The 14,945-nt window shown below is 37.0% G+C and overlaps 1 protein-coding gene across 2 annotated transcripts in view; it reads right to left on the bottom strand.

The window, feature by feature from the left end:
- The window catches only part of MFSD14A (major facilitator superfamily domain containing 14A), a 49,662-nt gene that overhangs the window by 4,534 nt on the left and 30,183 nt on the right, over positions 1–14,945 (bottom strand). For both annotated transcript variants that reach the window (XM_060026187.1, XM_060026179.1), the window contains exons 3-9: positions 12,953–13,015; positions 12,077–12,204; positions 9,940–10,054; positions 6,730–6,948; positions 6,328–6,441; positions 5,515–5,586; positions 424–536 (exon numbers count right to left, since the gene is read on the bottom strand). In XM_060026187.1, coding sequence (XP_059882170.1) covers positions 424–536; positions 5,515–5,586; positions 6,328–6,441; positions 6,730–6,948; positions 9,940–10,054; positions 12,077–12,204; positions 12,953–13,015 — 824 coding nt within the window. The remainder of the gene's footprint in view (positions 1–423; positions 537–5,514; positions 5,587–6,327; positions 6,442–6,729; positions 6,949–9,939; positions 10,055–12,076; positions 12,205–12,952; positions 13,016–14,945) is intronic.

Here is a 14,945-nt window from a genome sequence, read left to right as displayed (position 1 = left end):
GATCAAAACAACTGGACTTCTGGTTTGCCATCAGTAATGATCACTGGTGTTACTCAACTTTTTTTTCCTTACCTTGCTGCTTTGGGATTACATGTGTTTTTCTGACAAACTAAACTGGATTAAATGCTCATTAGAAATTGAAAAACTCCATCTCATTCAAAAACCCAACCTGTTGCTTAGATACAAAATGTCACTCTGCTATCCTCAAGCCACTATAGAGTATACAAATACACAAGTGAGAAACCTGTGTTATATACACTTTGAAAGAAAAAAAGCATATTAAGAGACAGATTGAAGTCTAAGCCTTAATTGAGAAGCAAATTAAGAAATATAAAAGTTTTGTCAGTTACACCTCAATAAAGCTGAAAAAAACAAAAACACGGCAAACACCAAAATTAAGAAAATTAAAATATTTGTACCTACCAAGGTTCTGAACCGAAGCCATACCATGCCAGCTGTAATATTTGAAATCCCAGACCCAATAAAATGGTGTTCTTATTTCCAATTGACCTCATAAGTAAACTCAAGACTATGGTCTAGAAAATATGAAAAATCAAAGTGGCTTATTAGAATAGAATAAGCTTTTTAATACTGAAAAGAAAAAAAGCTATTTGGTGACCTATTTCAATCTATAATATAAAAGGACTATTACCACTTTTCTACATTTTGGCTTTTCAGCAACAATTGCCCTGAATATATCTGAGACCATTACTCCAGGTCATATAAGCAGATGAAAGGTGCCTCTGCTGACACAGATCCAGATTCAGTGGAAAAGTCAGAAAACTGAAAATAGAAAAGGTGAACTTCATGTTCAGTACATTTCTACTGAGGACCACTTAAAATCAGAAATTGTAAACAGTAGGGTTGAAAGGTTCTAACTCATGGTTTAGAGATCCCTGTTATGTAATAGCTTTAAAAAAGTTTTTACAGGTCCAAGTTAATCCAAAATGCTGACTAAATAAAGCTGAAACAGTACAATTACTCATATATCCTTCACCTAAATTAACCTATTGCTGATGCTTTTATGAACAGTAGATCAGTTTAACAAGTATGACTTGGGAGTCGTGTAGGCTAATAACTAAGAACACAGCCTTGGGAAAAACAGCCTTAATCATCATTTTGGCTCTAACCATGTGACCCTGGGCAAGTCACTTCACTCTGAAACTCAGTTTGGTCTCTTAAAAGACTGTGATAATAGTACCTATTTCAAAACTGTGTCATGTGAGTTAGATGAAATGATATACTTAGCATTGTGCCCGGCACATTTAATAAACAACATTATGAATTGGGTTTTCTTGCTTTTCTCTCAAAGTTAATAAAAATTCAGCAATCATTTGGGGACATTAGTATTAAACATACCCCTTAAGATAGCTATTAAGTCCATAGAGGAAGAAGTGAAAATAATTCAGGAAATCACTACTTGATGACTGGCTGATACTCTAAACTCAAAATTATCAAGTGTAAGTTTAAAATTCTTTAAATTGAGACAATCATTTAAGAGTTTAATCAGGCTTAATCACAAATAAGCCAGCGGGAAGCAAATGAAGATCCTTTTAAGGATTCTTGAACAATTAACACTCACAGCTTTCCTCTCTGAGATTTTCCCTTAAATCGGGTGAGCCTGAGATTGAATTCCACAAAGCACAGAGCCCTGGAGTACATTCTTCAACAACCACAGCTATGAAAGGGAACTCACCCAGAGCGAGCACTCAGAGAAGAAAAACTTCCTGTGTATATGATACTCTAACTGGGACATCGATTCTCTCCCAAGGGCAAGGACTTCCTTCTCATTTATCTTTGTATCCCCAGCACCTAGCATAAGTTCTTTTTTTAAAAAAAAAAAAAAATTTTAAAGAGAACAGAGAGAACCAAGAGAGAGAACCAAGTCGTAAAGGTTAAAATGACTTATGACTTAACCAAGATGACACAGCTAATTAACAGTTAACTGACATCAACTTTGGTCACTCGGTCAACAAATATTTGCCCAGTTCCTACTGTATCCAATGGCTATTCTAGGTCTGAGGGCACTGACCCAGGTCAGAGTACTGGTCAGCAAAGAGATTACCTCCTAGTAGAGGGAAAACGGAGGTAAGCATGCTTATCAAACCAGATAATTCCAGGTTGTAGCTGTTCTAAGAAAATAAGACAGGGTAATGTGATAGAGGTGCTGCTCCAACCAGGATGTGCAGGGAAGGCCCTTCTGAGGCGACATCTGAGGCGAGAGCTGAGTGAGGAGGAGGAGGTATGTGAGTATCTGGGCAAAGAGCGCGCGGCTGCAGGTGAAGCAAGCACAAAGCCCTGGGCTGGAGTGTGTTCAACGACACGGAGAACGGAGGAAACGGGGGCTACGTCGAGAGCCTGGATTTCATTCTGGTTGTGACAGGAAGGGAATATTAAACAAGAGAGCACTATGGCTCAATTCCCACTTTACAGCAATTCCGCTGCCAAGTGGCAAACAAGCCGTAGGGAGACAAACATGGAAACAGACCAGATGGAGGCTACGGTCTTGGCTTAGACTAGGCTCCTAGTAATGGAGATGGTGAGAAGTGCTTCAATTCAAAATATGTTTTGGAGAGAAGTGAAAGGAGATACCATCTGATGTGCCGGGTGTGGGAGAAGGAGAAAAAAAGTAATCAAGAATGGCACCAAGGTTCCTGGCCCCAACAGCCAGGAGAGTGGTGATGCCACTGAACGAGATGAACAGCACTGGGTGGAAGGAAGCCAGGTTGCAGTCACAGCCATGTCAAGGGTGAGATGCCCACCAGGTGTGTGACAGCACTGAGGAAATGTGTAGAACCATCTCCATGCACTCGTGTAAACGTTTATTGAGTGCAAATGTTATGAACTCGTGCCTGCTGGTGCCAAGGAAGTGATGGGGCCTATGGCAAACCAGAGAGCAAAGGCCCGAAGGGGACAGCAACCATGGGGCTTCCACTGAAGGTCACATTCATGTTACCACGTCTCCTCATTTGGGGGAGAAGCTGCATTTCCATATTTTTATATCACACCTCCCAATTTTTAAATGCTTACTACTACTTTTTAAAGTTTTAAAATCACTATGGGAAAAAACCAATGACCTCTAATTTAGCACCTACTGGGCTGCAGGCACAGTGCAGGGTGTTAGAGTGACCAAGACAAATATGATGTAATTCTGACCTCGCAATCCTCTTGGAGCTCTACTAGAGCTCACAAAGCTACTGAGGCAAAAATAGTAAACAGAGGTAAAATTCATAATATGGTGTATTCTGTACCATGATAGAGATACACCCAAGTTAATATGAGAACTCAGAGAAGGTATACTTAGGGGGTGAAAGGGGGATGCAGTAAGGACGGCAGGAACAAAGGCACAAGAGCAAGCAAGAAAATAAAGAGAGGCAGGCTCTGTGCTACTGGAGAGGAGAGTCAAAGACACTAGTCTTTCACTTAGAGGTCAACAGGGGAGAAGTCATTCTCAACTGTATACTTGCCATAAATGAGAGCATAAGCTAATGCTTCTTCCTTTGGGGCTATAAATTTTACTTGATATTTTAATTCATATAATGACATAAACTTAATTATCAATATTTACATGCAGACTACATATGCCTATTCACCTGTTTTTGAAGTTCAACTAATTTTCTCACTTTAAGAAATGTGATTTTACATCTCAAAAACTATGCTTCTGTGTAGGCCCCAAAAGCTGAGTGGTCATTTAAGTACTGTATTCCTTGTAGACCATGTTTCTGTTTACAGTATCTGCTGTGCTAGCAATGCTGGCTGGGTCGTGGCTCATTCCTTCTAGATTCACAGCCCTCATGACCCTGCTGCTGCAGGGCTCTTTCCAATGCAAACCCAACCACGCCCCCTCCTGCGTTCACATGTCTGCGCTCCTGAATTCTGAGCTCTTAGGGACTGTTTTCCATCCTGTATTCCTTTATGCCTGATGCAATCTACTGAGCAGAGGGAAGATTTCCTCTAAAGCACCTTCAACTCATCATTCAAGCAGTCTACAGTGTGCCCAAATTTATTAGGTGCCCACCTACAGCTTGCCTGCTCAGTTAAGTATGAAACGGAACTTAAGACCTTACAACTACTAACCTCTTTAAGTGTCATTATAGTAAATGTTAGCCTGTTCTCTTTAAGATCTAAATCAAATAAAATAGTAGCAAATCTAATCTCAGCAATATATGAAAAAGATAAGACATAATGATCAGGCTGGATTTATCTCAGGATTCAAGGTCAGTTTAACATTTGATAATTCATGAAGCTCTAGTCTTAGTACACTTTCCTTTGTGTTCAGAAAGGTTTTTTTTTTAAGCTATTTTTATATATGGGCAACAATATATTTCCCCCCAAAGCTAAAGAGCATATTTCTGAGGCCTTGGGGGAAGTATATTATACAATTTAAATTTAAATTTGAAGCCTATCACTAAATCTACCAGAAATTCATAAATGATGAGATCTGCAGAAGCATCCTACCTCCAAGCTGGTGAAACATCCAAAGTACTATTAAATGGACTTTACTTTCCATTTTAAGAGTAGAATAAAACAGAAAAAGCTGCAACCTAGTAGATTGGATCTAAGGTGGGAAAGAGTGTTAGAGTAGATTGTTTACAGAGTCTGGAAAAAACATAGCCCAACAGAAAGAAATGGGAGGGGTTTTTTCCACAGAAAGGAGAAAGAGTGGAACTGAGATAGTCTGAAGGCCAGATGAAATATCTCCTAAGAAAATCCAGATTCTTCTGTTGATTAATATCTTATTCATCAAACAACCACCAGCTACCAACTGGGTTTCCAAGATAAAAATATTTTCATGTCACTTCTCTGCTCAAAACCCTCCTATCTTCTTGTCAAGTCTTATGATGACCCAGAAGGCCACACACGATCTGGTCCCTCTCCACCTCTCAGAATTCATCTCCTGACACTCTCTCCCTTGTTCACTCCACCAGAACCATACTGTCCCCTGGCTCTTTCTTACACATGCCAGGAATTGTCTTTCAGAGTTGTAGTTCTGTTCTGGCATATTCCAGTGGACTGTTCCTCCAGGTATTCCAGTCGATTGTTCCTCATTCCTTTGGTTCTCTGCTCAAATGTCACTTGTATCAGCAAAGCCTTCCCGACCCTCCCAAATAAAATAACACCCTGCCCCCAGCCACGCTCTACATCCCTTGTGCCCTTTTTCTCTATAGTTTTCATTACACTTGATATGTTTACACTGACATGCTTACTCATTCTCTTAACCCACAAGAATGCAAACTTTACAACAGCAGGGATCATGAGCGCTTGACACATGATAGGTATTCAATAAATATTTACTGAATGAATCAATCAACAGTAGAACAAGACTAACGTAAAATTTCTGATTTTATGCAGGTGAATACACTAGTGTAAATCAATAAACTGTCTTTCTGGTTTACACATCATATGTTGATTAGTTCGTGTCAGTCCCCCAAATCTAATCGATACTACCTATACTAACAGAATTATGTTTCCGAACCTTCGAACATCTCTCCCTCTAACGAAAAAGAAACTCACCTGTGCAATAATGGAAAGAATGCCAAGGACTGCTATAAATGCTGCAACACTTTCTGGTGAAAATTTCATAATCTAGAAGGTTTCCAGAAAAAGTAACATTAATAAAATAAGCATAACAAATACCATACTAATGCAACTACTTGTATATTAACATTAAATCGGCCAGAAAAAGAAAATGCAATTCATTTGTAACCAAGTAACTCCTCAGAGGAAGAATCTGGCTTTCACTGAGGACCAAAATTATAATAAGTGTTAGATACTGAAAATAATAGCTACATAACTTAGATTAAGTAAATCTAAATCCCGTAATTTTGATTTCCTAAATAGGAGACCGCTATCAAGCATTCAAAATCCATTTTACAAATAAATATTGCACCATTTTGTGCTTTTTACAAGTACTGATAAAGGCTTAAATCTCTGCCTAGTAAGATTAGTGTCAAGGAGAAAAGAACTAATGCTCTTATTTTGGCTAGCTGCTTTACAAATATATGTTCTAAATCACAAAGAGACTGGAGCAGGTGAATGGATTAAAGCATCCCATCACCCGTATAAGCTACATATAACATAAACAAGCTCAAATGACACACTTTGACAGGAAAATCATCTCTTTCTGCCTAAGCCAAAAGTCTTCATAGAAATGCATAAGGAACGTCAGCCACACTGAACAGGAGGTTAATTCTAGTGAGCCATTATTTTTTAAATGATAGTCATTTCTAAAAGTCCCTGCTCTTAAAGTTCTCTAAAGAGTAAATATTTTGTACTAAGGCACTCAACAATGAAAGAAAAGTCCACCTTGGTAGAACAGAATTTTACCTGTCTGAGGTATAAAAAAAAGCTGGAATATTGGCCTGCCTCCGGTAAGTAGGAGAGAAACACCGTAATGCAGATCAGCAGCACTATGGAGTCCTGGCCCACTTTCTTTAAGGACTAGAAGAAGAAAGAGACCAATACAAGGTTTTATATCAAAACACTGAACTATTCTTAAGAACATGCAGAGATATCTTCTGGCAGTGTATATACAGATAGCTAGTTGTCTTTTTTTTTCCCCCAGTTTATTCTCATCCTCCCCAAAAGTATTCTGAAAAGTATTTCAAAATATTTTTAAAAATCCATCATGATGTTTTCCCCAAAGAAACATCCACAACAAAACATTAATGCTGCGCTGAATCACACATTCATTTTTTTGTCAAAGTGAATGAAAAAGCATAAACTTACTGCAAAGGGGTCAGCCTGTTCCCAGGAAATGGGCGCTCCCCATGACGCGGGCCGCATCTTCTCAGGTAATGACTCTGGCACAGCAACAAGGATAAAACAAATATCTAGCAGAGCTATCGCTGTAGCCAGGACCACCACCAAGCTGTCCCCATACACTCGCCCAAGATAAGCGCCAATTGCAGGGCTGGTTACCAAACTTGCAGCAAATGTTGCTGAAACCTGCAACAAACCAAGATCAATAGAAAGAGATTAGGCAGGACATCTGGCTCCTTTACTTCCACACCACAGAGACTCTGACTTATGTCAGTCCTCCTGCTGCAGTTTCCCTTTCCTCCTCCTACCTATGCCAGTTTTCTTATACTTTCTTCTTTTGCAGAAAGAGAAAAGAATTAGATTCTTAACTAAAAAATATGTAATAACCTCTAAGATAATGGCTTCAAACTTTCTTTTAAGCCTTGGAGCCCTCTGTTTAAATAAATCCTACTGACAAACTTGTAAGTAAAAACAGATTTAAAAATAAAAAACTGTTTTAGTTGAAGAAGGGTTGGGGGCCTGGATTACCACCCAAACACCCAGCCCACCCCGACTGCCAGGCATGCTGGCCCCTAGGGTGCCTCCATAATCCCACAGTGCTCTGTGAACCGAGTCTAAAACAATACTCTAAGGAAATCCAATGCCACTGGGACCTTTCCCCCAATATTAAAGTTAAAATTAAATGAATGTTTACTTTGATACATATTTAAAGCTGGCTGAAATAAAGCTTAAAGACTTTAAAGTTTATCTTTTCAGCAGTAATAGTGTTAAGCCGCAGCACAAATCTGAACTTGGTCATCATTAGGTGGCAGGGTTAGGAAGAACGAGATCATCCATCCTTGGCATTGAGCCCATCTCTAACCATGTCTCTCTAACATCCTGAGGAAGCCCATACAAGTCTGGTGAAGATGCAGATTAAAGTATAGAAAACAGGGGGAGAAAAACTGTTAATCCCAGAAATATCTGGCCTACTGGACAGTGGCCTGCAAATCAACAATAGATGTGACAACAGGTAACAAATGATAGAGACCACATTCTTCAGAGGATAATTAGAAATTAATGTTATAGGTGCATGAGCTTCTGCTCCCTACTCTTGTGCTTTATTCTGTTTGTATGCTCTTTCTGACTTTTGCATGGAGGATTTAAACTTCACAGGAGTGCTTATTTACACAAGCACTTATTTGACAAGTACATAAAATTCTAATAACTATAAACATCTAGCTATCAACCCAAATGTTCATCAACTAGTGAATGGATAAACAAAATGTGGTATATCCTGTACAGTGGAATACTACACAGCAGTAAAAGGAACTACTGATATATGTATCGGCATAGATAAACCTCCTAAGATTATGCTAAGTGCAGACACAAAAGACTACATTTTGCATTATTTCATTTATATGAAATTTCTATTGAAAGCAAAACTACAGAGACAGAAGGTAGACTGGTGATTGCCTGGGGTCAGAGGTAAAGTGGAGACGGATGGCAGATGGGCCCAAGGGAACTTTTTGGGCTGATGGAAATGTTCTAAAACTGTATTGTGGTCGTATTTTGTTACAGTAGCTCTAAAAATTCATTACAGTGGGCTGTGGTCTCAGAGAGACCTGGGTTATGAGCAGAGCTCTGGCACTAGAGTTGGGAAAGGGGCAGTGGTTCTCACTGTAAGCGTCAGTGAGGTATCTGGGAATAGGAGAGAGCAAAGGTCTAATCAGAGTGCAGGTATTTCATGTCATTTCCCTTCTCCTCGATTCTCCTCCCTGGTGGCTATTTTTTTCTGGCCAGAAAGAAAGATGACCACAAAGATCACTTTATTCCCTTTTATCTGCAGCCATATTATTTCTAGAAGATTGAAACTGTCATTTACTAGATGTGCCTTCAATACATAAAGCTTCCAGGTTGAAACTATTAATTTCAAAGATTTGGCTATGACAAAATAAATTACCTTAGCAAAAACAGAAACAACCTGGACTGTGGGCATGTTGCAAAGCTGTATAAATTTACTAAAGTTGATTTAACTATACACATAAAATGGACAAATTTTATGGTATGTAAATTATATCTCAATAAAGCTGTTTTAAAACATCCTGGCTATCATTAACTTCATATCATTTAATGTTCTTGAGTTTACAACTGATCATTAGTTTTTTTGGTATGTTTCTCACTATAGGTATTTCCCTCCAAATCCTCTTAATTCCATGATTCTTTGTTATATTTTTTGATCTTTGAATCAAAGACAACAGACTCTCATAAAAGTAAGATTCAACCTGACACAATACTCAGTCCTTATTTAACAAAAGATGCTTGCTCCCTATCTGCTGAAGCTCATCACTGTCCTACTTCTGGCTAACAGTGATCTGTTAACTTATTTTATTTCTAGATTCGATAGACATTAAGTGTCCAGAATTTGGCAAACTACTGCCTGTGGGCTGAATCTAGCTATAAATGATTCTTCCACGTTAAAAGTGATATAAACACATGTCCACAAGCAAAAACAAAAGAATATGAGAGACAAACTTGCAAGGAGTAGTAAATAAGCCAAAGAGATCCAATGCAAAGTAAAATGAATATAGACAATATTGTACTATAATTATGTAATGTGATAAATATAGCTATAACAGCAATCATATTACAATATATAAATGGATCAAAGTAACACTTTGTGCACCTTAAAGTTAAATAATGTTATTATGTCAGACGTATTCAATAAAAATTAATTATTAAAAAAGCTAAGTTAAAAAAAAAAAAAAGAAAGAAAAGAAAAAAGAAAAAATATGAGAGAGACTCTGTGTGGCCCAGAAAGCCACCAAGAAGGTTTGGGATCCCTGAGATGGGTGTTAACCTATTATATTTTAGATTAGCCATTAAATAATAGTAATTTTAAAACTCATTACATATTAAATAGTTCTTTTAGTATTCTATTAAAAAGAACTTATATAAGGTAAAAATATTCCACTGTAATTTCAAATCTGTGTGACTAATACTGACTGAATGAAAATATCAAAACTTACATGGCTTTGTACTGAAAAAAAATTTAATGTAGTCTAATGGATGATTTTATTATAAAATGTACTTATGCAAAAATAAATCTTATAATGCAAAGGCTTGCACTCCTTGTAATAAAAGACAATAACATGGTGTTTTTCAGCAGACACAAAGGTACAGATTAAAAATACATACCAGTCCATAAGCCATACTTCTTTCATGTTCTTGGGTTATATCTGCTACATATGCAAATACCACAGAGAAAGTCACTGCAAAAACCCCAGAAACAGAGATAACAGCAAAGTACCACCTAGGATTGAAAGATAATTGACAAGAAATGGTTAGAAAACAATTACTATTACCTTAATCTTCATTTTTATAAGTGAACTAATGTACGTATACCTAATTTCAGTCAACAGCTTACTAGGACAGTTCATAGATTAATTCTTCTATAAATCATAAGCCCCAGATATTATGTAAACAGGGCTAGATGTGGGCCTTCGATAGCAACTCAGCTACTATGCGGGAATACTTAAAATTAGAAAATGTATTCAGGTCAATTTTTTACCCAATTGTTGAATTGTTAAGTGGCTTTGTTATTGTTTCTACTAAAAATAGCAACAAACTAGAGTCTACTATAATTCATCTATTACAATTTCCCATCACAGTACTACACAAAAAAACAAAATCCAGTAAATAAAACTGAGGGACAAGTTAGTCTATATTTATCTTGAGTCTATATATAGAAACTAGATGTTTTTCCATAAGCTATCTTTAGTTCTTCAAATGTTGGCAAAACAACCTGTATGGCAGTGTCCAAAATAAAATGAACAAAAGCTATTTTAAAAAGCAAATTACATTTTGCTATACATGATTCAAAAATACCTGGCTGAGAATAAGAAGTCTCTATTGTAATGCTGATCTTTAGTTTTTAAAATCAAGTGAAATCATATTGCACTTTCAAAATATCATGCTACCGGGACTTTATTGCTTACCAATTTTTTTCTAACATGCTGCTTTCCACAGCAAATAACTTGTTCATGCCCTAGATTTGTTTGGTAAAATTTCATTTAAATGATGAGCATTCATCAAGGGTTTGGCCTTCAGAGTTATATCTCACCTATGAGAGGAAGGAAGATCCTGCCTCATAAATAGCCCTGACCTTTCTAGATTCACCATGGAAATACAGCCGATCTATGATATAGAATTAACTAACATTAATATTCAAGTGGAGTAGAATATTAGTCAAAGAATTAAAAAATCTACAACTAAATTGGGCTCTATTATCTTGGGAAAATCATTCTCTTTGTGAGCTTTCCCTCCCTTCCTCCTCAGTGGAAGACTTGATTTTAATCAGGGTGGCCAAGAGCCCAGCCTCTTGTAACTAAGAGCAGCGTATGCCTGAAATCTGACCAAACAGATGCAAGCAGAGGTTGGGTGGGAATTCCATAGTTTCCCTAAAGGAAGGCAGTATGCTCTTTGTAGCCACTCCTTCCATCTTTTCTGCCTGAAGGTGACACAAGCTGGAGCTCACTTAAGCAGCCATCTGGACAGTGAGGTGATAGTGGAGGATGGCAGAGCATGAAGATAAAAAAAGTCTGGTTCCCGGGAACTGCCCTACCAGCTCTGGACTACTCAACTCCAGACTTCTTTTATATGGAGAGAGAAATTAGCAGTGAATTTCCTTGTTTTTAAGAAACGATTATTTGGGACTTTACTGATATATAACAAAATCTATTCCTAATTAATATAGATAATGATGATAAACGTTGTGTTTAACATCCTACTTAAGAAAGTAAAAGTTAGGGCTTCCCTGGTGGCGCAGTGGTTGGGAGTCCGCCTGCCGATGCAAGGGACGCGGGTTCGTGCCCCGGTCCGGGAGGATCCCACATGCCGCGGAGTGGCTGGGCCCGTAAGCCATGGCCGCTGGGCCTGCGCGTCCGGAGCCTGTGCTCCGCATTGGGGGAGGCCGCAGCGGTGGGAGGCCCGCGTACCGCAAAAAAAAAAAAAGAAAAGAAAAAGTTAGCAACCCTATCCAGTACCTAAAATATTGTTTTGAAATTTGGGCTGTGAAATCCAAAAGCAGATTAACTGGTAGTCTACATGCTTCCTATAGTGGCATCTAGTTCAAAAAACTTTATTACTTACTGTTATATTACTTAGCTACTATATTTTTAAAGGCCCTCTTATCTGTATCAAAGAATAAATGTATTAGAAAAATAAATTAAAAACCTACATAGATAAGATGGAAAAAAAGTGGAAAAAATAAGGGAATATTCAGAAAACAATTAACAGTTGATATTTAGTTGCTATAATCTGAATGTGCACGTACCATGGGCTGATCTTCATTAAAGGAATTGGGGCACACGTGAAAAATACTGTTAGCAGCAAGAAGGATTTTCGGCCCCAAACATCAGAAAGAGCACCAATAAGTGGGGCACTGAGGAATGACAACAAACCCTAAAAAAAAAGTTAAATGAAGAAAATACATATACTATGTATACTGATGAGCCAAAAATAAATCATTTTACTACCACAGAAGAATTTTAAACAAGTTTATTTCTAAAATAAGTATATCACCAAACTTTAGATAAACAACTTGTTTCTTGTCTGTATATAATTTTTCAATTTCCCAAGACCATACAGAACCATCTGCGGGCTGTGGTAGCATATTAAACACAAAACGTTCTAATGAATTCTCAACCACAACTCTAGCAATTCTAGAAGGAATATCATATGCTAATTATCAGTTTATAAACTTGTTGATCAAATGGAACCAAGAGTAAAGAATATGTAGAATAATCAAAACTTTACCATATTGATATATTTTATACTCATGCATTTTTTAAATAGTTCTTTTCTCTTCAATCTATATTCTTGTTGCTAGTTTACAAAAAGCACTCAGATCTTTGTAAAGAAAGTGCCAACACATAAAACACAGGGGGAATTTGTTATGATGTGGTTTATCATTATTATACATAGTTGGCTATATGTAAGTCAAATCATATTTAAAACCCAGTTCATTTAAAAAGTGCTAAGTAATCCCCCAAGATATACTCCAATTGTAAAAATTAATACTTAGGAGATTGATCAACTAACTTAATAAACTGGCAGAATTACATATATTTACATAAGTATATTTGTGCATGTTTGTGTACATGCATATATATATATATATATATATATATATATATATGATTGATCCTACCTTTACTCCTTGAATTAGGCCATTCATCAGAAATGTATGTTTAGGGAAGGTTTCATGTAATACCTAAAGAATAAGAACAAAATAAAAAGCTCATGCTACATTTTAGTCCTAGTAAAACGTAAAACATCCCTTCATAACACAATCCAATTTTATTTCATATAAATTTTCAGGTTTGTATGACACTATGCATATGAGTAAATACTAATAACACCAAACATTTATACGGCATTTACTATGTCACAAGGCACTAAATTGGGCACTTTATCACATTATCTCCTTTCATTCTTCGTAATGGCCCTATTAGAAAACTGATACACAGAGAGGTTAAATGTCTTACCTAAGATCACATAGTAAGTAGCAAAACTGAAAGTGACCACAGGAAGTCAAGCTTGAAAGTCCATGCTTTTAATCACTATGCTATCCTGCTTCCAACATATAACCGACTGACTTATAACTCCCTTTACAGACAGGTGTATTATCTAAGATAGGAGACTAGGAGAATAAATAGGGAAAATTTAATTGCCAAAAAGTGGACCTAGAGATTCCATAAGGTAAGAAAGAAAGAAAAAAAAATCCCAACCCATGAAAATGTATAACAAGTTTCTTTATCCTTTCCAAGGCCTGGTCTCAAACCACATGGCATCAGTTTGTTCACTGGGTAACAAGTGAACCATTGGGAACTCATTGGTTGAGAAAGTAACTGCGGGAAAGGTAACTAAAAAAATAAAAAGCAGCAACCACCATTTTCACAGCCTATGTATCAGAGGCTTTATATATACTTTTACTTAATCCTAACAATATTATGAATTAGATATTACCACTTTACAGATGTGGCAACTGAGTTCTTGCTTGACTTAAAGCCAATGCTTCTTCCATTATACCATACTGTCTCTCAATAAAAACAATAGAGAATGGCAATGTGGGGAATGAGACAGGTCGGAAAATCTTCTCTTTAGGAAGAAAAACTATGTTGGTTGTACTTTCTAACATCCTGCAAGTAAAACCTTTAGAAGGATTAGAAGGCTCGCTTTTCTTCAGTTACTCTTCTGCCAATAACTAGAAATTTAACAAAAATTAGCTTTCATGTAAAAATAAAATTAGAAATGTTTAGTATTCAAAGAAAATCACTAATATGGAAAAAATCACATATTTATGATATTCACATATTTTGTGATTCTCAACGGAGGGTGATTTTGACCCCCAGAGGACATCTGACAATGTCTGGAGACATTTTTATCATAACATGAGGGATCGGGGAGGGCGGGGGTCAGGGGAAAGAAAATATGTTACTGGCATCTATGAGGTAGAGGTCAGGAAGGCTGCTGAACATCCTACGATACACAGGTCAGCCCTCCCCCACAATAATCATCTGGCCCCAAATCTCGATAGTTGAAAAACCCTATTATTTATTATTTATAGTGAAGACCCATGGATCCAAAGAAGGTGGGTGCAAACTTTTTCTGTAAAGAACCAGACAGTACATATTTTCAGTTTTTTCTAGCTTTGCAGGCCATACAGTCTCTGTCACAAGTGCTCAACTCAATAAAAGCAGCCATAGACTATATGTAAATGAATAGGCATGGTTGTGTTCCAGTAAGACTTTATTTACAAAAACAGGGTACTAGCAGTATTTGCTCTGGCCATAGTTTGCTAGTTCTTGTACTAGAGAAAAAGATTTAAACTCCTTATCCCCAAACCTTTCATAACAACTTAAATCTGCTTTTGTTCCAGTTATTACTAAGGGCCAATTCTTTCTAGGGACAAAGAATGGATTTGGTGTTAAAAAGAAAGAAGGACATAACGAATGCTTACAAGAAGTTTTGTAATACGCTAAATCTTATTTCTAACAATTCACTTTGCCAAGCCATCTTCCATTCCAATCAATCTGGTCTTTTCACTACTTTAGAAATATTCCTATGCTTTCCAATATTCATACTTTTACACATGATATCCTATCTACCATAAATGTTTGTTCCCCTTATCTTCCCTATCT

Source organism: Delphinus delphis, chromosome 1, assembly GCF_949987515.2.
Source record: "Delphinus delphis chromosome 1, mDelDel1.2, whole genome shotgun sequence".
Lineage (NCBI taxonomy): Eukaryota > Metazoa > Chordata > Mammalia > Artiodactyla > Delphinidae > Delphinus > Delphinus delphis.
This window is presented reverse-complemented; position numbering and strand designations above follow the sequence as displayed.